The sequence below is a fragment of the Mchenga conophoros genome, linkage group LG5, assembly GCF_057382185.1.
Source record: "Mchenga conophoros isolate Kocher_MC1m ecotype Shallow Benthic linkage group LG5, M_conophoros_male_GT1.1, whole genome shotgun sequence".
NCBI classification, from domain to species: Eukaryota; Metazoa; Chordata; class Actinopteri; order Cichliformes; family Cichlidae; genus Mchenga; species Mchenga conophoros.
Genome location: NC_140530.1, coordinates 15,055,403 through 15,080,737, shown reverse-complemented (window position 1 = coordinate 15,080,737; position 25,335 = coordinate 15,055,403). Strand labels below are relative to the sequence as shown.

Sequence of the window (25,335 nt, the reverse complement as noted above, 5' to 3'; positions counted from 1 at the left end):
CGGAGCCGCATGCGGCTCTTTAGTCCTTTTAGTGCGGCTCCGCGTGGTTTGGGGAAAAATTTTTTTTTTTAAGTAATTAGCTGAAGTGTATTTTATTTATGTTAGTTCTTTTTTAACTTGTAGTTCTAAATTGGAAGATATTTGTGATATTGAAATATAAATATAAAATTATATTCTATTAGTTTTTCATCGCTCAAAATAAGCGTCACACTTGCGGAAGCCGGTGTACCCGCCGAAACGCCGTGCATTTATCGAGACTTTCAACCCCAGGTAAGCCAATAATGGATCTTCGGATCCATGTTATGTCAGCAGCTGTTCTCCGCCGTGAACTATGTTAAAAACAAACACCGCTCACGCCTCACAGATGACAACTTACAGTCCTGTGTAAAGATGAAACTGACTTCGCACAGCCCCGATTTGCAGATGCTGTGCGCAGAGGTTCAGGAGCAGAAGTCCCATTGTAAAGATATCACAGCAGACTCGACGATGTTTCCATGAACACGCTTTTCAGCATCTCTTTATTGACCACTTTTCACACACGGTTGCTGTACGTATACAGTCGGTGTTAAAGCTCACAGCCCGACACATACCAACACAACAGCATAGATGGCACAGACATTAAGGCGGCGAGGCGTGATTGCTGGTGCCGCTCAGGTGCGTCCGCCTCCCCTGCAGCGGCGCTGCAAACCACGCCCCGCCACATACATTAACCAGGTAAAATACATATTTAGGCAGAATTTTGTAAATATCTATTTTTCATTTTTCAGCAGCATAGTGCTTTTTTTCCAATTGTTTTTTAAAAGTCAGGTCCAGGCTCCAAAAGTCCAAAGGCAATATAAGGGTGGCGGCTCACAACAGTTTTTGTTTGCTACATGGATCATTTTAGTTCCGAGTCTTTCCTTTTGTTATGTTTCTTTAAGAGTTCAAAATGTGTTAATTACATAAATAAAATGTAATTTTCTCTGTAGCACTTCATGGATTTAAGCAACACACCTTAGTTGTTCACACAAAGCATAAAGGTAAATATATATATATACAGTGTTATCTTCATTTTAGATGTCAAAAAGTATTTGCGGCTCCCAGTGTTTTCTTTTGCGTTGAAATCGCGTCGGTGCTAAAGGTTGCTGACCCCTGGCCTAGTGTGTCAACAATTGGATGTGTGCATAGGGGGGGCGTGGGGGGATATTTGCTGCTACTTGTGCTACCCTACATCTGACATATAGTGCAAAATGTATATTATCAGAAACACTGTTATATTATAATACTGAAAGGAGACTGCAGGAAGACATTCTGCAGATGCTGACTGCCAGTGTTGCCCACACTGCTGATTACTAAGCTGAGGATCATGTATGAGTAACAAGCTTCCTGTTGTTCCCTGCAAAAATGACTGTAATGTGATTCAGTTCAGTCAGGCCACCGATCAGTTCCTGCATCAGGACAGATGAGTCCCCCCTTTCCTTCTCCCCTAGAATTCCCGGCAGCAGCTTCATTGCCTCCATTAAATGAGAGCTCATCGAATTATGCCTCCTTTGCTTTTGCGAGTTTCAAAAATATAGAAAAGCTTGTGCTGCTACACAGTAAATTTACTGACTGTCCATTGAGGGAACCATGCTTCCAGATTGCTCGTTGCTCAGTGGACTGTGGCTTGATTCCTCATGAGCACAATTGGGATGTTAGCATTGTCACCGATGCATTTCTATCACATTGAATCTCGTGGCCTGACTGGGACCTTTCTGTGTGGAGTCTGAATGTTCTCCATGTTCCTGCTGATGTACTCTGGCTTCCTCCCACATTTCAAAAACATGATTTAAAGGCTAACAGGTGATTCCAAACTAGCCTTACATGTAAAGCTGAGTATGAATGTTTGCCTGTCTCTCTGTGTCAGCTCTGTGATGCTCGGGTAACTCATCCAGAGTATACCCTGCCAGTAGTGACAGAGCTCCTTGTTAAGTTTTAAGGATTTTAGTACGAGCACATGTGTTTTGAGCTTGAGTATCAGTGAGTCAGTAGGTTTAACGAATACAAAAAATAATAATCTTCTGAAATAAAAAATAATGTTACTGGTGTAAGGTAGATGTTTGTCATCTGATACTGATAGCTGTAATGATATAATGACCATGATTTACATACATCCAAAATGACAAACAAGTTATTGCCATGTGTTCAGTAGTCACGTGTCAGCAAAACCTCAATTATGGAGACCCACCAGAGTCTAATCTGGGATTGGCACAGCCTTAAAACAATCTGATCCTGTGTCAGTGTCCCTCAGGCTGTTTCCGCTGAGTTATATCTTATTACATCTTATTTAAATACCTTAGTTATTTACAATTATTTGTGTGCATCTGACACAATATATAACTTCATATATTACTTTTAACTCAAAATCAATGTATTTATACATATTTAGACAAGTAAGTTTAATTTAACTGGTTTGCAGTGGCAGTTCAAATGTAATTCAAACCCAATGTTTGGATCTAGACGTTTGGCACATTGATTCACTGTGTCTAATAGCTGTTGTGGCTTAAAGCAACTAAGTCACCTTCATTTCCTGGAAGTAAAAATATTCCTGAACCCTTTGTTCAGGGACACTTGCAGAAACTTGGGGCTGCTATGTTATGAATTTGTCAAGTCTAAACTACTAGCAAATAACTGCCAGCAATACTGAGAAAATATTCATGCTAATCTTTTAAGTTACTTTCATGACACAAGCCGTGCATTTATTTTTATGCTCTCTGCTTTATGCATATTTTAGCCTGTGGCTGAATTCACTCAGTATGCATTATATAGTACCATTTATTTACTTATTCCCCAATGTAATGCACCACATTTTCCAACTTTTAGAATGACCCTTTATGCAGCTGTCAGTGATGATGCAAAATGATGATGATGAGTGCCTGAAATGTCAGTGAGTCAACAAGAGTATTTTGCTTAAAATGGTTTTTGGACCCAACCATACCAAATGTTGCTAAAATACTATAGTCATTATTATTAGACATAGCTCTTAATAAATCTGTGTATATTTATATACCTCTTTACTCTGGCATACAGTCAGCTTGCCTTTTGTGAAAGCATGTTTTTTTAACCTTCATCCATGTGACTTTGGCAGCAGCAGCTATGTAAAGGCTGCATCTCATGTTTTCTAAATGTCAAGGCTCTGTTGAGATACAACATGTAGCATCTCTGCCTTTCCTGCTGACTTTTTGACATGACAGTGGCTCGTCCCAGTGCTACCGACGGGTTGATAACTTGACAGACTGCCATTAGGGTATTACTGTGATGTCGCATGGGGATTGTGAGTCATGAACACAGGGTTGACCCACTTCCTGATGATCCCACACCTCCTAACAGGAAGTGGCATTCACTTTTAAAGCAAAAAAACCCTGCACTGATGCTTCCTGTGTGTGGGGTCAAGGCTGTATGCGTATGTCAGACTGAAGCATGGCCGTTGTGTTTAACACCAAGGACGTTTTGAGTAGGTGAAGTTCGAAGCATATCCCGGTGGAATTTATAGCTGCACTGTGGATGTTCATAACAGTCTGTGGTTGACAGCTCCGAGCTCATACACATGCAATGCAGCAGCTCACAGAGAGCACAGGATGTCACTAAGATGAAGCTACGCACTGAGGGCTTTAAGCTGTTTTTTAATCTTTCACATTTGACAAAGTTTACTCTTGATCACTCTGGAAATCCATCAAATAGGCAACAATGGGGCTTCCAGTGTAACCAGTGGACCAGCATCTCCTTTTCTCCCAATTGTTCATATATTTATAACAAGTTAGTAAAGGGGTAAGTCACTGTCAAAAGAAAAAGATGGCTGTCTCATATATTTTTGCAAACCATCTATTTTTTGCCCTTTACATCCTGTTTACTATCTACATACAGCCTGATTAAACCGAGTGGCTAAATACTGAGGACACCAGTAAGGATACCAGGGTGTTTTTGCCTTTGTAGTACATCCTGGTGTACAAAATGGTTCTCTTTGTGTGAGAACATGTACTTGAATGGTGTCTTTGCATTCAAGCATTTAATATACATTCATAAAAACATGCTAGTCTCTCTGTGTTTGAATGCACATCTCACTGTCTGTGTGCATTAGTCCTTCAGATTTGCCCTAAATCCAGAGATAGAGGCCACAGCTGCAGCCCACAACCCTCTTTGTGCTTCACTGTGCACAGCATATTTATCTCTATGTTAGTTACAAATATGAAAATATACAAAGTTTTAGTAAGCAATGTCCATTTCTTCTGCAAAGACTTGGTTTCAGATTACAAATATCACAAGGTTCAAAGAGAATATAAGTTCACAGTTGTTTTTGTGTGTTTTGACTTTTGTATTTTAGCTTATCTCTAAATGTTCTATCAAAGTTTCTTAAAAATAGTTTAATGACTGGCTGAAGTTGATCATGAACTTTATTAATATTACATTTTAATCCTACAACAATGGAGTTTGCATCCATTTGTCCTTTTTTTTTTACAGTTACAGGTACACAGCAAATTCAAAAGTGTTAAATGTTTTGGTGTTAATAGTCTTCTTGCAAAAGTAGAGTTAATTTTACTCTAAGCAGAGTCACATTCTTTTAATGTAATTCTGAGGTGTAAAATGATAGTAGTTAAAATCGAGTGTTAAAAATGAGTGTTTCTATGTCAAATCTGGAGGTGTTACAATGGAAACATTAACTCTTGACCTCTTAACTCTGAACTCCTAGAGGGGCTATGACACCAATAGAGTAAATTCACAGACTCCGCCCCCAGCACGGCTCCAATCGAAGCTGAAGTGAAGCCATTTCAGAACATTTTGCTCTACATATTTGAGTTGTTTGCCATGCTTGGTAAGTCATTTTTTCAAAGATTGTTTCAATTATTATTATGAGCTTTTACTTCTGTGGCTCTTTGGAGTTGAGACAAAGCTGTGTGAAAGGCATTAGCCATGTTGCTCGCTGATAGCATAATATTCTGTTTTAGCTAGCTGAAAGGTATTGTTTGCGGGCAAATACCACAGCCTTGAAAAAAAGCTTGCATGTGAATTTTCAGTCAAACCTTTGGTCAAATACACCTAAAACAATGTCTAGAATGTGAAATGTTGGTATAATGGTGCTACTTGAAGCCTGAAAACGATCGCCAATAAAAATAAAATAAAAAACGAGCAAACAGCAGTAGCAGACGTCCTGACTGGATTCTACGTTAGCATAGATCCCTCCAGAGTTTTGTGCACACGGTTTAGGTAAAAATGAAAAAGGTTGAGGTTTTACATTTAGTTCAGTATTACCTGTTGCCTGTGTCCTTGTCTTTTGGGAAAATACTTTACACAAGTAATGGCTCAAAGAGGATTCCTTTTTTTTTTTTTACTGTGCTGCAATTGTTTACTGGATTATTTGTGCCATTAATTAGTGTCAACTAATTTTTATTCAATCTCCGCACAGGATATGCTTGTGAAGATGGAATATGGGGGAGAGCAGAAGTGCGTTGAAGTTCCACAAAGGGATGAATGAAGGACATGCATATTGTATTGAAGAAATAAGTGATGAGAATGCTGTTATTTGCATTTACCATGTCAGACCTTTTGATAAACAAAATTCTAATGAAAGTGAGAACATGTATACTGTTACATCTTTCAGAAAATGTTTTGAAATTGTGGTGCACAGTTCAGAATAAATGTTTTTCAAAAACCATTGCATCTTTTTAGTAAATGTTTATTTCCAAAAGAAATGTCTAGAAGTTCAGAACAGTAAAATTCCCGCTTTTTAGAATGAATTAGAAGATAACTCTTACGTAGTTAAACTAAAATACTCTTTGAGAGTTAATATATAAACTCTTAACACCAAGTGTTAAATTATCAACTCCAGACAGATTTGGTGTTTAACACTAAATCAGAGTTAACGTACCAACTCTCCAAAAAGAGTTAAATTAACACTTTCTGGTGTGGACCCATATAGACACTTTAATAGTGTTGAAATCAAATCCGACAGTGTTAATTTGGACATGCTGGATGTTGTCCCAAAAGATCGTCAGGGAATCATCCACAAGTCCAACACATGATAACCATTGATCCTTATCCGGTCGTTAAGTGATGACGTGACGAATCCTACTTCCGGGCCTAAAGTAGTCTGCGTTTAATATGCACAGCAAATCCAGCATGTCCAAATTAACACTGTCGGATTTGATTTCAACACTATTAAAGTGTCTATATGGGTCCACACCAGAGAGTGTTAATTTAACTCTTTTTGGAGAGTTGGTACGTTAACTCTGATTTAGTGTTAAACACCAAATCTGTCTGGGGTTGATAATTTAACACTTGGTGTTAAGAGTTTATATATTAACTCTCAAAGAGTATTTTACTTTAACTACGTAAGAGTTATCTTCTAATTCATTCTAAAAAGCGGGAATTTTACTGTTCTGAACTTCTAGAAATTTCTTTTGGAAATAAACATTTACTAAAAAGATGCAATGGTTTTTGAAAAACATTTATTCTGAACTGTGCACCACAATTTCAAAACATTTTCTGAAAGATGTAACAGTATACATGTTCTCACTTTCATTAGAATTTTGTTTATCAAAAGGTCTGACATAGGTGAGCTGGTAAATGCAAATAACAGCATTCTCATCACTTATTTCTTCAATACAATATGCATGTCCTTCATTCATCCCTTTGTGGAACTTCAACGCACTTCTGCTCTCCCTCATATTCCATCTTCACAAGCATATCCTGTGCAGAGATTGAATAAAAATTAGTTGACACTAATTAACGGCACAAATAATCCAGTAAACAATTGCAGCACAGTAAAAAAAAAAGGAATCCTCTTTGAGCCATTACTTGTGTAAAGTATTTTCCCAAAAGACAAAGACACAGGCAACAGGTAATACTGAACTAAATGTAAAACCTCAACCTTTTTAATTTTTACCTAAACCGTGTGCACAAAACTCTGGAGGGATCTATGCTAACGTAGAATCCAGTCAGGACGTCAGCTACTACTGTTAGCTCGTGTTTTTGTTTTTTTTTTGTTTTGTTTTTTTATAGCCGATCGTTTTCAGGCTTCAAGTAGCACCATTATACCAACATTTCACATTCTAGACATTGTTTTAGGTGTATTTGACCAAAGGTTTGACTGAAAATTCACATGCAAGCTTTTTTTCAAAGCTGTGGTATTTGCCCGCAAACAATACCTTTCAGCTAGCTAAAACAGAATATTATGCTATCAGCGAGCAACATGGCTAATGCCTTTCACACAGCTTTGTCTCAACTCCAAAGAGCCACAGAAGTAAAAGCTCATAATAATAATTGAAACAATCTTTGAAAAAATGACTTACCAAGCATGGCAAACAACTCAAATATGTAGAGCAAAATGTTCTGAAACGGCTTCACTTCAGCTTCGATTGGAGCCGTGCTGGGGGTGGAGTCGGTGAATTTACTCTGTTGGTGTCATAGCCCCTGTAGGAGTTCAGAGTTAAGAGGTCAAGAGTTAATGTTTCCATTGTAACACCTCCAGATTTGACATAGAAACACTCATTTTTAACACTCGATTTTAACTACTATCATTTTACACCTCAGAATTACATTAAAAGAATGTGACTCTGCTTAGAGTAAAATTAACTCTACTTTTGCAAGAAGACTATTAACACCAAAACATTTAACACTTTTGAATTTGCTGTGTGGCTTTTGTGTTGTTAACATGTTTAATGATTTGTATTTTCTTCTATTTAATCTCAAGAAGCTCCTAAAACAGTCAGTGATCACTGATCTGAGTAACACTCTGGGCAACTTTGGGCTGACTCAGCATGTAACAGAGGCCACACATAATAGAGGACACACTCTTGACCTACTGATCTCCAAGGGCCTGAGCATTTCAAACATTACTGTGTCTGATGTGGGCCTGTCTGATCATTACTGTGTTTTCTTTGAAAGTAAAATCTCAGCCCACACAAATATATCAACAGCAGTGATCACAAAACGGTGTATAACTGAAGACAGTAGTGAGATATTTAACCAGGTCTTCCCATTAACACCTGACCTGTCCAGAGGTTCAGTCAATGAGCTCGTCAATAGCTTCAATTTAAAAATGTTAAATGTAATGGATATAATTGCTCCCATTAAGGTGAAGGTTATCTCTGGAAGGAAAAAGTCTCCATGGAGAAACTTCACACTAGTGAAAAATGAAAAAAAGAGAGTGTAGGAAAGCTGAGCGCAGATGGAGAAAAACAAACCTCCAGGTTCACTATGACATCTATAAAGAGAAACTTCACAATTATAATTTACAACTGAGGAGTGCAAGGAGGTCCTACTTCTCTGACATCATCACTAAAAACAGTCATAATGCTCGGGTCTTATTTTCCACAGTTGACAGGCTAACAAACCCTCCTGTGCCAGTGGCAGCTGAACTTCATTCAACCATGGCCTGCAATGACTTTGCCAAATTCTTCACTGAAAAAATCCAAAAAATTAGACAAGCAATCGGTACATCAACAGCAGATCCAGGATATGTACTGTGTCCACCAAAAAACTGTTTAAACACCATGAAACAGTTTCAACCTATTAACAGCAAAGACCTGGAGGACATCTTAGGTCAACTGAACTCCTCCTCCTGCTGTTTAGATGTCCTGCCAACAAGTTTTTTCAAAAAGGTCTCAAAGACTTTGGAGTCAGACCTGTTACAGATCATCAACTTTTCTTTAATGTCAGGTGTGTTTCCAGAACCACTAAAAACTGCTGTAATAAAACCTATACTGAAAAAGGACAATCTTGACAAGACACAAATGAACAACTACAGGCCGATCTCAAATCTCCCATTTTTAAGTAAGATCATTGAAAAAGCAGTTTCTCAACAGCTCAGTTACTTCTTAAAACAGAATAACTGCTATGATGCCTTCCAGTCAGGTTTTAGACAGAACCACAGCACTGAATCCGCTCTGACCAAAGTGTTCAATGACATATGTCTAAATACAGACAGTGGAAAAATGTCAGTCTTAGTTTTACTGGATCTCAGTGCAGCATTTGATACAGTTGACCACAACATATTACTCAAACGACTGGAGAACTGGGCAGGTCTTTCAGGAACTGTACTAAACTGGTTCAAAACATACTTAGAAAACAGGAAATACTTTGTATCAATAGGTAACTTCACATCTGAGCAGACAAGTATCACATGTGGAGTTCCCCAAGGTTCCATCTTGGGACCCCCTCTGTTTAACATTTACATGCTCCCACTGGCACAGATTATAAAGAACAACAAAATAAACTATCATAGCTATGCAGATGACACACAAATATATATCACAATGTCACCAGGAGACCGAGGCCCTGTACAGGCTCTTGGTAAATGCATTGAGGAAATTAATGACTGGTTGTGCCAAAAATTTCTCCAGCTAAACAAAAACAAAACTGAGGTAATAGTCTTTGGTGCCAAAGAAAAACGATTACAGGTCACCAGAGAACTTCAATCTATACACCTAAAAACCACAGACCAGGCGAGAAATTTGGGTGTAGTGATGGATGCAGACCTAAACTTAGAAAAACACATTAAGACAATAACAAAATCAGCTTACTATCACCTCAAAAATATTTCGAGGATAAAAGATCTGATGTCTCAACAGGACCTGGAAAAACTAGTCCACGCATTCATCTTTAGTAGGCTTGATTACTGTAACAGCATCTTTACAGGTCTACCTAAAAAATCAGTCAGACAACTACAGCTCATTCAGAACTCTGCTGCTCGAGTCCTCACTAAGACCAAAAAAGTGGACCACATCAGTCCAGCTCTGAGGTCTTTACACTGGCTGCCTGTCCGTCAGAGAATAGACTTTAAAGTTCTGATGCTGGTCTATAACGCTCTGAATGGTTTAGGACCAAAATACATGAGTGACCTCCTGACCCAGTATGAACCTTCCAGATCCCTCAGGTCATCTGGATCCGGTCTTTTATCAGTTCCCAGAGTCAGAACCAGACACGGAGAAGCTGCATTCAGCTTTTATGCTCCTTATATCTGGAACAAACTCCCAGAAAGCCTCAGATCAGCTGAAACACATAGTTTATTTAAATCCAGGTTGAAGACTCACCTGTTCTCAGCTGCATTTGAATAAAGCACCAAATCCACACTTTTAAGCTTAAACTTCAAAACTTACATTTTAACTACTGATTTTATCTATTGTTCTGATTTTATCTGTTTTGATTTTACATACTGTTATGTTTGTTTGTTTGTTTGTTTGTTTGTTTGTTTGTTTGTTTGTTTGTTTGTTTGCTTGCTTGCTTGCTTGTTTTAATCAATTTTAAATCATGCTTTTTATTTGTTTTTGTTTCTAATGTCTCTGTAAAGCACTTTGAACCACCTTGTTGTTGAATTGTGCTATACAAATAAACTTGCCTTGCCTTGCCTTGCCTTGTTGACCTCCCTCGGGTTTTATTACCGCTAATCATTTATTTAAGCTCAGTTTTTAAAACCTTAGGATGTAACTACAGCCCAGCCCATGCAGCAGTATATGAATGACTAACCTCGTATTGTGGATGGATTATCTCAGTTGTTCTCCTGGCTGAAGTTTGGTCCTTTTACAGCATCCTGCCATGCAATTACATTTGTTCCTGACCACCGAGAACACTCACGTTAACTTTTATTGAGTGGAAAAAAAGTTTGTTTGTTTATATTATGCTAACATAGCTGTGTCGCTAGCGGTCACGTAGCACATCATTATATACCAGCTAGCCAAACTTCAGTAACCCTACAAACGTCACTGCTGTTTAGTTTTCTGTCTTCGTTTATGTTGGAAGTGATAACAGAGCTGTACGTTTTAATTTGTTTCCAAAACCCCGCAGTCAGGACATGCTATATTGTATTTAGATAGAAGCTAGCGAGCTAACTTCCTACTAACTTCTAACTCCGTTAAATGTCATAAATTTCGTTTTCATGGATGCCTGGATGTTAAACTCAATTGTTACACCTGGTAGAGCAGAACGCTGATCATTTTATTAAAGATGAAAGACTTTAGACAGTTTTTCGACTCTCAGTAATGCCATAGTGATCGTTTCATATATGGACCTGCAGCGGAGTTTAGGCCCAGACACGGCTAGTGACGTCAGACTTAACGACCGGATAACCGTCGTTGCAACATCTGCACCTGCCACGAAGCTGTAGTGCACAGGTTTTCTGCTGATGTTGATGACAGAGGTGGTTTGGAAGGCTACAGTTATAGAGTCAGCAGAGCGCTGGTGACTTTCATGCACTAAGCGCCTCAACAGCCGGCAACCCCGCTCTGTAACTTTATGTAGCCTGACACTTTGTGGCTATGACTAAGCACTTCCATGTTGCACTAATACCACTCACAGCTGATTGTGGAACATCCAGGAGGGGAGAAATTTCATGAACTGATTTCTTGTAACCGTGACACCTTTCACAGGACCACACTTAGATTCACTGAGGTCTTTAGAACAACTCATTCTCTCACGAATGTTTGTAAAGGCATATTGCATGTCGATGGGGCTGAAAACACCTGAATTCAAAGATTAAGAGGCATGGCCCAGAACAGAACTCAATAGTTTTGAGGACATGGAAAGTTCCATCACTGCCATCAGAAGTAGTGAAGTGGTGCCACTGTCTTCCACTGACTTCCTTTCTGGCTCACAGTCTTTAGAGAAGGGCTAAAATGAGTGGGTCATCTATCACAACAGAGGGGAGAGTGGTAAATTTATAGCTGTGAAAATAGGCCAGAGCACAGCACTGATGGAATAGATAGACTGTAATTAGGACAAGGTTAGCCTGCTTTGCTCACACACACACACCAATGCACATCCATGTACACTATTTATTATTAATAATATAACTCACACATGCATCCAGGTATGCATACGTGTGTGTGTGTGTTCGCTCACACACACATACACGAAATATTCAATTACTTTTCACCTGAACTTGCAAAACCCTTACAACATAAAACAAAGGTATGGAAATTCTAAGATCTCAGCCAGCCGTAGGCAATTATTATCTCTCACACGCATATGTCTCACATATTCACACTTATTTACACCTTCACACCTTTCTGGAATAAACACATGCATCAGACGTTACGCTGCCACACATCTCCTCCTCCAGTACCATCTGATTACCGTTCCTCAAAGAAAAAAAGAAGTATCTTCTTTGCTTTATCTAGGCACTCACTGAACTCATTGAAAAACTGACCTCATTGAACTCTTTTGCTCCCTTGGCAGCCATTTTTCTCCTTTTTTATTTCTCTCTTTCTTTCTTTTCCTCCCTCTTACTGATTTCTGTTCTTTTGTTTTACTGGATTTTTACCTTCTCCCCAGTGCGCAGTTTACAACACATTGACTGATTTTCACACCTTCTCCTTTCTTTTAGATTGCTTTCATTTTCACTGCTGTCAAATCCCACACCTTTCTCCCTACAGATTTTCCCTCACTTCCTTCTGTCCCTTCCTCCTCACCAGCAGTCTGTAAGCATTCATCAGTCTTGTTACATGTCTCACACACACACACACACACACACACACACACACACACACACACACACACGCACACACACGCACACACACACAAAGCTGCCCCCTGTCTTTCAGGGCAGTGCTGTAAGCCTATGGAGCAGATGGGCTCAGGGCTGACTGACTGAGCTGTGCTCTGACAAACTGCCTCTCTGGATATTGTTGCTCAGATGAGGGGATGATTTCCTTTCCACAGTGGCTCATCGAAAATTGTCCACCCACAGACTTGCCAATCTAAAAACTGGCAACTAGTCTAAAAATTTGAATACTTGTGCTACAGCTAAAACTTTTTTAATACAGAGTTTAGCAACGGTCTTAATATTTCCTCGATTCTTGGGTTTGCTAATTAATATACTGGGAATAGGAATTCTCGCTATGTATTAAATCAGGGCCCACATTTAAATTTGGAACTAGTTTTGTGCCAAGAACTATGCAAATTGAGTAATATTAATTATAATAGGAATTACTGAAATTTGTATTTAGGGTTTTTTCACTGTCAGTGCACAGGCTTGTGCTTTTATATATTTTTATATTTGTATATGAAAAATACATTAATGTCCTAGACATTATACATTTACTTGCATTTTTCTGTTTTGTAGTGCTATTTTACTCTTACCCACACATTCCACGTGTAATCCGTATTATATTTCTTAGTTTACTAGTTTATGTCTTATTTTCTACATACTGAGAAAGTATAATTGTCATGGTCCTGCGACCATGACTCAGTGACTTTATGTTTATGTTCTTTATTGTTATTACTTTCATTATTATTCATGGCTGTTTTGGGATGGTTTGTGTTTGGGATTTTAGACACTGGGTTCTGGGTTTGTGCTCCCTCTGTTGGTCCCTGGTGTTAGTGTTCCCCTGTCTCGTCAGGTTAATCAGGTCCAGCTGTTTCCCCCACCTGTGTGTGATTTCCCAGTGTCTCTTTGTGTACTTATAGTGTGTGATTTCCTCTGCTCCTCGTCGCGTCGTCTGTGTTCATACCCTGTGAAATCCCCTGCGTGCTCTCCCTGCTGTTCTCCCTTCATGTTCAGGTTTGCCACTCCTTTGTGTAGTTTCTCCCAGTTAGTTCATCCTTAGTTCTGTTTTACCATCCCCACTTTATATAGGATATTATCAATAAATCACCCTCACACCTGAATAAGTGCTGCGTTTTGAGTCCTCCTTTCCATTCTCCACACGGCCGCTGCCCCGGACCGTGACAGTACGACGCGACCACAACATGGACCCAGCAGCGCTTAACCCGTCCAAGGAGCTACGGGAAAATCTCATCGATGCCACACAGGAGCTCATCGACCGGTGGCTGGAAAACCCGAGTGGCACGTCCCAGCGCGCTATAGAGAGGCGGCTACAGCGTCTGGTGACCGGTCTCCCATGGCTTCTGGGCTCGCTTTGTTCGTGGGAGCGGGAGTTCCTCCTTTTGGACCTCGGACTTCACCCCCCCGTCTGCTTTTACTTTCGAGCAGCCCGAGGCGGTGAGCGAGCGACATGTTCTGGCTTCCCCAGATTCTGGGACTCTGTTTTCTGGGGCTATTCAGAGCGGGATGAGAGACAGTGTAGATAGCTTACCTACCTTCGTGGTAACGGATCCTTCGCAAGTGGGCGTCTACAAACCCTCTGTAAAACCGAGAGACTGTTTCTCTGCCGCTCCTTCTGAGCCAGGACTTTATCACCATTCTCCGGCTCAGTTCTGTGTCCAGCCACAAGCTCCCAGGTCTGTGGCTCAACCGTTAGCCTCCCTAAGGGCTCAATTACCCGTTCTGCCGCCGCTCCAGTTAGCCACTCAGCCACCACCACCGCTAGCATCGCTACAGCCCACAGTTCCGGTAATGGCTGAGCCACAATTTTCGCACTGTTTTTCCACCGCTGTTTCTGGGCAGGGAGACAAACTGTTTCGCTACGGACCTGTTCCTCAAAAGCTGGCAACATTAGAGACTGTTGCTCACTCCGGGGCTTCCCCAGAGGCTGGGTTACTGCCCTCAGCTTACTCTGGACCCCTGGAGGCCAAGATGCCAGCTGTGAACTGCACCGGGCTGTCACTGCCTGAGCAGGGTCAGTGCTCTGCGCAGCTGCAGCCCTCCGTACGTGCGCCAGAGGCCCACGTGCCTCCTAGTTTTGTTTCATGTGTGCCAGAGGCCCACGTGCCTCCTAGTTTTGTTTTGTGTGTGCCCGCTGGTTCTGTGGCTGTTTTCGCTGGGGGGCCCGGGGAGCCCGTCCGGCCTCATGCCACACCGGCTGCCACGTCGGCTGGGGGGCCCGAGGAGCCCGTCCGGCCTCCTGTGGCTGCTTCTCCACCTGTGGCTGCTTCTCCACCCGTGGCTGCAGCGCCGCCTCCTGCAGTACCACCACCTGCAGCGATACCACCTGCTACTACCACGCCTCAGCCTGAGGACGCAGCCACGCCTGGCCCGGCTTCATCCACGCCTGGCCACACTTCATTCTCGCCTGGCCCGGCTTCATCCTCGCCTGGCCCGGCTTCATCCTCGCCTGGTCCAGCTTCAGCTTCATCCTCGCCTGGTCCAGCTTCAGCTTCATCCTCGCCTGGCCCAGCTTCAGCTTCAGCTTCATCATCGCCTGGCCCGGCTTCATCCTCGCCTGATTCTGGTCCAGCTTCATCCTCACCTGGCCTGGCTTCGGCTACAGCGTCAGCTTCGCCTGGCCCGGCTTCATCCTCGCCTGGTCCGGCTTCATCCTCAGCTTCATCCTCGCCTGATTCTGGTCCAGCTTCATCCTCACCTGGCCCAGCTTCAGCTACAGCTTCGCCCGGCCCAGCTTCAGCTACAGCTTCATCCTCGCCCGGTCCGGCTTCAGCCTCGTCTGGTCCAGCCTCCGTGTCTGCATCCTCGTCTGGTCCAGCCTTCGTGTCTGCATCATCATCTCCGCCTGCTGCGGTCCCGGCTTCCGTGCCCTCAGCCTCGCCTGGCCCAGCCTCGTTTGGGTCTGGAGCTAAACGGCCGTTTTCTGGACCGCTGGCTAGGCTACTGGCCGGGCGCCGTCACCTGAGCGGCCGCCATTGCCTTCCGCACGGCCGGCCCCCAGACCGCCATTGCCTGAGCGGCCGCCGTTGCCTTCCGCACGGCCGGCCCCCGGACCCTCTTCGCCTGAGTGGCCGCCGTTGCCTTCCGCACGGCCGGCCTCCTGAACCTTTTGTGCGCCTCCACGGCCTTCTTCGTGGCCGGCCTCCTGAACTGTCCCATCCTGGCCTCCTGTGTTATCGGGCCCCTGGCCGGCCACCTGAACTGTGTTTTGGACTCTGCTCCCCTGTGAGGTTTTTTTTGTGAACATTTGTTTGGGACTCTGGGGCCTCCGTCTTTGGTCTTGGCCCGGTCCCTCCGTCCTGGGCCCCCTGCCGCCCGCCCGGATCTGGTGGTGTGTTTCTGTGGCTGTCGGGGGCCAGCCCTTGAGGGGGGGGTACTGTCATGGTCCTGCGACCATGACTCAGTGACTTTATGTTTATGTTCTTTATTGTTATTACTTGCATTATTATTCATGGCTGTTTTGGGATGGTTTGTGTTTGGGATTTTAGACACTGGGTTCTGGGTTTGTGCTCCCTCTGTTGGTCCCTGGTGTTAGTGTTCCCCTGTCTCGTCAGGTTAATCAGGTCCAGCTGTTTCCCCCACCTGTGTGTGATTTCCCAGTGTCTCTTCGTGTACTTATAGTGTGTGATTTCCTCTGCTCCTCGTCGCGTCGTCTGTGTTCATACCTGGTGTAATCCCCTGCGTGCTCTCCCTGCTGTTCTCCCTTCATGCTCAGGTTTGCTATTTCTTTGTGTAGTTTCTCCCAGTTAGTTCATCCTTAGTTCTGTTTTACCATCCCCACTTTATATAGGATATTATCAATAAATCACCCTCACACCTGAATAAGTGCTGCGTTTTGAGTCCTCCTTTCCATTCTCCACACGGCCGCTGCCCCGGACCGTGACAATAATTGTCTTAAAGATAAAATCTTGAACTCAAGCATAAAAACTATTGTCATTGTTTCAGATGTCTTGGTGGTTGTTTTCATCTTCATTTAAATCATCATTTGAAGTCTAAACAATTTGAATTTAAAACCCACGATTCCATGAATGAAAAGCACAAAATATAACTCGACCGGCATATTGGCCAATTTTTAGCTATTTGCCAATGAATCTGTATCAGGATCATTAAGAGATGACGAATAAAAAATTAAGAAAGTAAAGGAGAGACAGGAGAAGCACACTCTGACCCCATTATGAGTGTTGATGTTGTTTAGTTTGTCCTCCAAGTAGTGAAGCAGAGGCAGTGAAGGTGCATGACTTTAAATGGCAGGGGTCAACCACAGTGCAGAAGAGAGGTGAAGAAGACAGCCAGGGTACAGGGGTTAAAAATCAGTGTGAGTGGTTATTTGTTGACAGAAGGATGGCAATGGCAGTGACGACTTTATTTATATATCAGATTTTGTTATACTTAAACTACTTATACTTAAACCCACCTCTTAATACAGAAGATAAAAACATAAACACATAAGTAGGTTTACAGTGTATTAAGGATAGCCGCAAGAGTGAAAGGGACGGTTTAGTGAGACCTGCTGTGATGTTTGGTACAGAGACACTGCTGCTGACAAAAAGACTGGTGGCCAAGCTGGAGGTGGAAGAGCTGAAGATATTAAGATTTTCATTGGGAGTGACCAAGATGGACAAGATTAGAAATGAGTGTATCAGAGGGACAGTTCAGTTGGAGCAATTTGGAGACAGACAGGCAAGGTTGAGATAGTTCCAACCTGGGAAAAGGACGGATAGTGGATATATCAAAGAAAGCATGTTGAAGATGGAACAGGAGGACATGCAGAGGGTTGGTGTCAGAGAGGATGCTAGGAATAGGGCAGGTTGGAGGCAGATGATCCGCTGTGGCGACACCTAAAGAAGAAGCAGAAAAAGAAGTTAACACTTCCTGAATCAGAAGAATCCAAGCTGAAGTACAGTAGGTTCCTGAAATTATCCAACCAGTCCTTCATCTGTCTATCCATCCATTCTCTTACACTTATCCGATTCAGGGTTATTGGGGGACTGGAGCCTATCCTAACTACCACAGGGTGAGAGCTGGGGTACACCCTAAGCAGGTCTGCCATAGTGTTTAATTGTGAATTTATCTTTATTTGAAATCCACACACATTGTCCGGAATCACACTGACACATTAAAAATCTGCAACAGATAAATTATTCTGTTAGCTCTGACTTGAACAAGTGAATTGTCAGGATAAATACTTCCACATGCTGTATAAAAACATCAAAAAATAATGGAACTCGGCAGAAACACCAGTACAGCTTGTGTTGAGTGTGTCGCCCTCTTCTGGTTGACACTGTGAATTGCCTGTAGCCCTGACATTGTGATGGCTGAGAAACTGAGTAAGGTCATGAATTGGACACAATGCCAAACACTCCTTCTCCCATTGGAAGAGCAGATGGCAGCTCCCCAGTGCACAAGGCAGGGAGATGCCACCACCAGACGCTCAAGGGTGTAGAAGCACACACGAGCACAAGCGCATTAACATTCTTGGTATTCATGCATTTGTGTGCGCACCAGTAGTATACACTCGGAGCACACAAATACCAAGAACGCACACACGCGGACTCATGTCTAGGACCCAGCTAACAGAGGCTTGACCTAAATTCCTTAATTTCCAATGTCTGAGGGTTGAATTGTCTCTTCGCCTTTCTGTCACGCAGTGAAGTAAAGTTGTGGCAGGTTTGCATCATAAGCACTCACATCACTGGTTATATGTCACATATATACATTATCTGCCAAGCTTTATTTTGTTTAATGACAGTCATAGTAACATGCAGTGTCTACCAGTCCCATTGAGTCATGATGGTGAACTCAAGGCACCACGTTACCCAACGTTTCCATGTAAATCTAACTATAATATCTACTTTTCCACTGTAGCACAGAATGAACTATAGCTTGAACTTGAATGATTAATGTCATTATAAAGTATAAGCCTCTGTGACATGCACTGGTAAGCATCCCTATTTAAACCAAGCCTTCTAATAATAAACACTTCATTAGCACTTTTGTTAAATACGGATGCACTGCAATGATCGTCTGCTCAAAACATACAGGAAATGTCAATTAGCAGACAAATTTGCTGTGTGTATTTCACCGCATATCCTCGATTAGAGTGCTTGAGATCCTGGGCATTTAGGCACACAGATTTGTCACGTTGCCTCCAATACATAATAATAATGCGGCTATCAGTGTCAGTTTGAGCCATATTGGTTGACACACTGAGGAGGGTATGCTAAGCTTAGCTGAGTGGCATGTCACGGCAGGATATGAGTTAGCTAATGTGGTGTAAAAGGATTTAGAGGATTTGACCCTATCAGCGGAGATGGCACTCAGAAAGGCTCTGTTAATGACACTAAATGAGTCTGTGCCTGGAGCATGCTAATAATGGTGGAAATAAAACCAGTTCATAATTTATATGGAGATTTTTTTTGTTGCAATTTCTTTTTGGCAAATAGTTAATTGCAAAAAGTGTGTCAACGTGGTGCATACTTTTAAAGGTGAAGTAACACCAAATGTTTCGGTGCCTTCTCTGAAACAATGAATTGTAATCAACTCAAATTGCCCTTCAAATGAGGTGTAATTTTTAGGTGAGCTGCTTTGTCATCACTTATTGCCTGTCTCACACTGCACTGTGCCATTATCTGATTTTTATGCATGTTTGTAGCTCTCCTAAGGTGATAATAGAGATTTATAGCAAATATCTCCTCGCCATTTCTCCAAAGAAACTGTCTGATTGATAGAAACTATGACAGAGAAGAAGAAATGTCTGTTTCTGGTCTGGTGGTTGATTTCCAATTTGACTTTCAAATTTTATGAATAGGGAAGTGGTATAAAAAGCCATTAACTGCTAGGCTGACAATTCACATTAGCTTTCTCAATATGGAAACTGTGAATGATGAAAATTAAAGAGCAATGTTATTTTGACGATTGTTTTTTATGGAATGTGAGTACCTGACTAAAATTCAAATGAGGGAGTGATGGTTTTTATCTGGCCCGAACCCAAAACCTCCGTAGCAAACAGCAGTCTGCGTTTGTGCAGAGCGACTGTAAGTTAATACATTTTCAGGGAACTGTTGTTGTCCTGCAGAGCTGACTTTGTCTGAAAGTAATTAAGATTAAATGTACTGTGCTGAATATAAGATTAAGTTTTAACAGTATTATTAGTTTTCCTTGCATCTCCTTCGGAGGTAGTCTCTAACATTAAGACATCCATATTTTATCCCAGTTTACCTCCAGTTTACAGCGTGATATCATAATATACTAACAGTATTTATTGAAAATGGCAATTAATTCAGTAGAAATGTACGTGTTTATTAGCTGTCTGCCAAAATGTACAAAGAATTATTCCAGTTATTAATTCACTCGACTGCACCAGCAGAGATAAGGAAGCAGCATGCTTTAAAAAGCTGAAATGTAATGTATTTACAGATGCTCGGTGGGCTTGTTTACTATTCTTTTGGCTTAAAAAGTTAGCAGAAATTGAGTAATAATAATTACACTATTCAGCTATTAATAACTACATATCCACACAGGATAACAAGCCTAATACCTGTCACTATCACCTTTGCATGATATCCCTCCATTATAATCGTTCATGGTCCATGACGAGAAGCGCCATTCTTGCTGCCCTGCCGGGCAGGGCATTGGCACAGCTTGACTAGGAGGACAAGAAGTTGTAGCTGCCAACTCCTGCCGCACGCCGCCCACTGGTCAAATCCTCTTTTACTGGTTTCACTATGACACTCTGCCCGCCATCCTTGGCTCACCATGCAAAGCTAGGACAGGAGCTTCATCACTCATGCCAGGGATACCCACTGGAGGTGGGAAGTGGAGAGAGAAGTGACAGTGGAGGAGGAGAGGGAAAGAGAAATAGATGGAATAAGAGAGAATGATACAAGCTGAAAGAAAGGGCTTTTACAGAGATTTGGCCATTGTGTATCACAACTTACCTGGAGGAGATACAGTGAGTCAGCCAGAGACAGCAGGTAGTGTTGTTAACTATAATTTTTTAAACTGCCTTAAGTGTGTAATATTATGTTTTGGATTTTTTTATTATTATTATTAAAGGAAAGGCCACAAAATCAAATCTTCTCATGTGTGCATTTGTTTGTGGGTGCTCATGAAAGGAAATGTTTGTGCAATGATGATTGACCTTTTTTTTCTGAATGTGATTAGGCAGAAAAAGGAGATATTTGTTCGCTGGCAGCTGCAAAGACCCACATAAATGCAGAGGCGTCTCGAGGAACTCAGCGCTGTCAGCAGTTTTTCTCCTACTGATAATCTATGCCCTGACCCACAAGCTACTGCGCGCCTTTGTTTAACGTGTTGTTTTTCTATCCATTTCTAGCATTTTAACACAGATGTTCACTGTGGGAGACAGTGGGAAGCTGGCTCATTCACTGTACAGACAAAAAAATGCCTTCCAGCTACTCTGTTTTAGTCTGGTTTAGCACAGAAGTGGGCGTATTTGTGTGGCCAAGCTGATATGGATGGTTGAGTTTGAGTGTTTGTGTTATGTGTTTTGTATAGTGCTGTATTAATCAGCTCTTAAACCTTTTTCCTTCTGTCTTTTTTGTTGGGTTGTTTGTCTCTCTTTTTTAGGAAATATCTTCAAAAGAATCTCTCTTCTGGCCTGGAGGTCTTCTAGAGGGTTGGACCTCCTCGCCATCATGAAAGGCTTAGGGACCAACCGCAGCAGACACCTGTCTGATTCCTGCGACACTTCTGCAGACCATTCAGAGGCCCTCTTTTCTCATAAGACCACCACACTTCCTCGCAGCCCTTACTTGCTGAGTCCCACAATGGACCACTATGGCACCATGGACCCCCACCTTTACTCTTCAGCCAACCCAAGCTCCCTTCCACCAGAATGCATGCTGCCCCTCAACAACCAGCTGTCCAACAGCAGCACCTTTCCTGGGATTCACTACAACTCCTATGACCAGTCTGATTTTTCTCCTCCTGGGGACAGTATCGGAGGAATAAGCACAGGGACCATGGGGACCTCCATGTCCATGGGCATGGGCATGGGGACGGGAATGGGCATGGGCATGGCAGGGCTGAGCGCACGAACACCTATGATTACAAGTGGCTCAGCAACAATATCACATCATATGACCAAGAACCAGACCCCACCAAGTCTGCTTGAGTTTGATAAACAGTTACCTGGCGGCCGTGATGGATTCAGCACATTGCAGTTTCACCGAACATCTGCTGCTGCTGCTGCCAAGCAGCGTACGGACAGTCCTGGTCGTATTCGTTACATGCTGCACTCAGTGCAGAAGCTCTTTGCGAAGTCGCAGTCCCTGGAGAGCCACAACATGAAAGGAAATGTTAACGGACGGTCGACCGGCAGTGGAGGAGGTTCATCTAGTACGGAGGATGGAGGGAAGCACAATCGCAGAGCCAAAAGTAAAGATCGGGGTACAAAATCAGAAGCAACTGCCAAGCGACGGCCACGCTCCAACATGTCGGGTTACTGGAGCTCGGACGATCTGGACAGCAGCGATTTGAGCAGCTACCACAACACCATGGCCATGATGACTCTCGGGCGTCCATCTGGCCCCGACAGCCACGGGGGGCAGAACAGATACATCCACAGTGGCTACAACACTATCAGCTCATCTAAAAGCAGCAGTGACTTAAAGTATCAGGCACTTCCTGGGCCAGGGGGTGGAGGAGGTGGTGGATTAAGTGGACTAGGTGGATTAAGTGGACCAGGAGGTTTGATGATGAATGATAGTGACTATATGAAAGGAGGGTCATGGTCCACATTAACCATGGGTCAACCAAGACAGGTTATTCAGAAGGGCTCAGCTACACTGGACAGGTCCATGCTCAAATCCAAGTCCTGTCAACAAGAACTAACCTGCAACTACCTACAGGTTGGAAGAAGGGTGAGTAGCCCACAAAGTAGAGTGGATAAAAAATTATATTCTGTCTATTTGTTGAGTGTTTACTGTATGTTTATATAAGCTATTACCATCAAGGGAAACACTTCAGTGCTTAGATAACAACATAGATCGTTAAAAACTGACTGAAGACTCATTTTGTTCACTTAATGGTGGCTATAGGGTGACTGGAGCAGCTCATTAGGTCACAGCGGGGGTGCCAATGAAATCCCATGCCGGCGGATGCGGAGTGGTAGCTATGTGAAGGCAATGGGAGACATGGAAGACAGCGATGACTCTGAGGGAAGTCCCAAACCCTCACCAAAAACTGCTGCTCGGCGTCAGAGCTACCTCAGGGCTACCCAGCAGTCTCTGAGTGACCAGTTTCCCCCACGCAAGTAAGGGCACAAACTGAACTATGGTTTATTACACATTAGCATAAACAATAAGGGAGAAACCCTTTACATACAAACAAGGATCAAAGAAGAAGAAAGCGTATGGTTACCATTCATGAGAACAACTAGAAACCATGTCTGTTTCTACAGTCATGATAAGCTGAGAAAAATACAACATGTTGTTTTTAATGCATGACTATAGTCAGAAGAAAAGTTACTGATTGGCCCTTTAAAATGTATGTAGCCCCCCCCCCCCCCCCCCCCCCAAAAAAAATCTGCTGATTTACAGAGAACGCCCAAAACACTTATTAGAACACACTGTTATAAATACTGATTGCCAAAAGCTCTTAACAATCAAACAACAGTAAAAAAAAAAAATCTATGGATACATACTGAAGCCCAGCCTCAGAACAGACACACACACACAAGTGCACACGTGTACACACAGTCCACGCTGCGCTTACTCACGCATAGAAGTGGTGTCAGACTCCCTGCTGCTGTCCACATGTCACTCTTACTATCATACCTCAGCTGTGATTTACCTACATATTATTGGCCATAGAAAGCGTCACTAAGATAATACGCTATACAATAGTGCAGTTTACACAATACGACACTGAGTTTTGCTTGCGTTCAGCCAGTAAATCAGCACAAATCAGCCCAATCGCTTTGACTAAGTGGGATTGTGGCTCACTTGCCTCTGAGTGACATGGTTTCTGGAGCAAAGCATTGCACAATGTGTGATGCAAGCACAGTGGGACATTGCTAATTGACTGTGCCTTTTCATGCAAGGCCAGAAAATATAGTCATATTGTTTCATTTTTATCCACAGCGATGTTACACTAATTTAAGCCACAGCTGTCATGCTTTCTAATGTATAATCAACTTTTCAAATATTGACTTGTTAGAGAAATGTATGAAATTTTAATACCCCGCGATAACATCTTTTCCCCCAGATTATCATGCTTTGACAAACTTTAGTGTATTTTGGGCTTGTTTTTGTCAGTGTCTATTACATTCAGATACATACATGACACAAACCTTGATGCAATAATGTGTTGTATAGTTTCCTTTTGAGGTATCTTATGATTCTGGTTGGATCAGAGGCAGGTTGGGGGGGGTGTTGATAATCATGGGCACAGCTTACCTACCAAACACACCGAGCAATTTAAAAATCTAGAATTACGCTTGAATGACTTATCCTAATACCCCCCTGCTAATTCCTGATCGTCCAACCCTACTTTCTTCCGTTCTGCGCCTACCTGATTGGCGTGAGCAGCAGAACCCTGGAATACACCTTTTTGCAAGGGGAGCTAGATGCCCTGTGGTCTCCACTCCACAGTGTGTCCTCTCTGCACCAGCTGGGCAGGTCAATGAGCAGGTTAGTGATAGGTCTGCAAGTCACTTCTCAGGGGCGCGGTGCAGAACACTTCAGATCGGATTGGTCTATGATCAGTGACTTTGCACTGCCCCCCTCAGATGTCTGAAAGTGGAAACTCCAAATGCAAAAATTCATGTCCTGCTGCCAACAACTGCTAACCTCCCGTAAGCTTGTAAATACCATCTGTCCAGTGCTTTTAGGTGGAAAGTAGCTTCAACACTATTCAAATTAGGGAATGAGGGGGACATCTGTGTCCATACACTTTGCCATGGCATTTTACTGCCATGTCACTATCACTGTGTGCCAACAAAGAACATGTATAACATACTATTTTTAGCTTAATAAAAACCTAAACATGTTTTGTCTTGGCACCATGATGGCATAGAACGCTGTGCACTGTACATGCCTCGCCTGACATCATTGGCTTTGCATGCTGGGATGCTAAAATGACTAATGCTAAAATTAGATGAAACAGAGATGAGATTTGGAGCATCAAAGTGGGAATTAAAGGGATGACTTCAATAATAAACTTGTCCTCCTTTTATCTCTCTTTCAATTTCTGGTTTTGCTGGTCACTCATTTTCTCCCTTGATCAAAGTTTTCCCTTCTGCCTCTCTGTCATCGTGCATTAGCAACAGCATATCCTGTTTACAATCATTTTCCATCAGTTTTTCTACTTAGACTTCATATCCCTAAAGGATATCTTTTGGTTACTTCCCTTCCCAGCTGTCTTCCAGCTCTCAGAGAGTTCTCCAATAATCGCAGCCTAGACAACCTAGACTGTATCGGGAGTATAGGCTCATCTTTGCCACCATGGGACGACGATGACTTCAGCCAGGCTTGCAGTACCTTGGGCAGGCGCATGGGACAGGTCAGTGTTTTCCTGGAAGACTGACAGGGAAAATGTGGCGTCTCTTATCTTTCAGAGGTTAAAAAAATGTTTTCCATTTCTGCCTGTGTCTCATTTGCTTCCATTATCTTCCTAATGAGTTCCGAGTGCATTTGTTCTCGATCATAATTTACATCATTTGGCTCCTGGCAAACTTTCTACTCTCACATCACCAGTCAAAGACCCTTTTGTCTGCCTCGAGCTACACTCGTTTACTTAGTATAATTTACATTTTCACAGATACAGCCCGAACGGCTGTAATAAAACGAGCTCCCAGC

At 42.5% G+C, this 25,335-nt stretch overlaps 1 protein-coding gene and 1 long non-coding RNA gene across 5 annotated transcripts in view; one reads left to right on the top strand and one right to left on the bottom strand.

The window, feature by feature from the left end:
- Nucleotides 1-25,335, top strand: part of dlgap4b (discs, large (Drosophila) homolog-associated protein 4b) — a 153,328-nt gene that overhangs the window by 103,188 nt on the left and 24,805 nt on the right. For 2 of the 4 annotated variants that reach the window (XM_085273526.1, XM_085273524.1), the window contains exons 4-7: nucleotides 21,104-22,398; nucleotides 22,576-22,790; nucleotides 24,067-24,168; nucleotides 24,895-25,039. In XM_085273526.1, the coding sequence (XP_085129652.1) occupies nucleotides 21,172-22,398; nucleotides 22,576-22,790; nucleotides 24,067-24,168; nucleotides 24,895-25,039 (1,689 nt within the window). In that variant the 5' untranslated portion in view covers nucleotides 21,104-21,171. The remainder of the gene's footprint in view (nucleotides 1-21,103; nucleotides 22,399-22,575; nucleotides 22,791-24,066; nucleotides 24,169-24,894; nucleotides 25,040-25,335) is intronic. The other 2 variants (XM_085273527.1, XM_085273525.1) reach the window with 1 other exon arrangement.
- On the bottom strand, nucleotides 6,445-7,383 carry LOC146574000 (uncharacterized). The gene is made up of 2 exons (XR_014892564.1): nucleotides 7,305-7,383; nucleotides 6,445-6,702 (listed from the first exon to the last, which is right to left on the bottom strand). It is a non-coding gene; the product is annotated as an uncharacterized LOC146574000 (long non-coding RNA).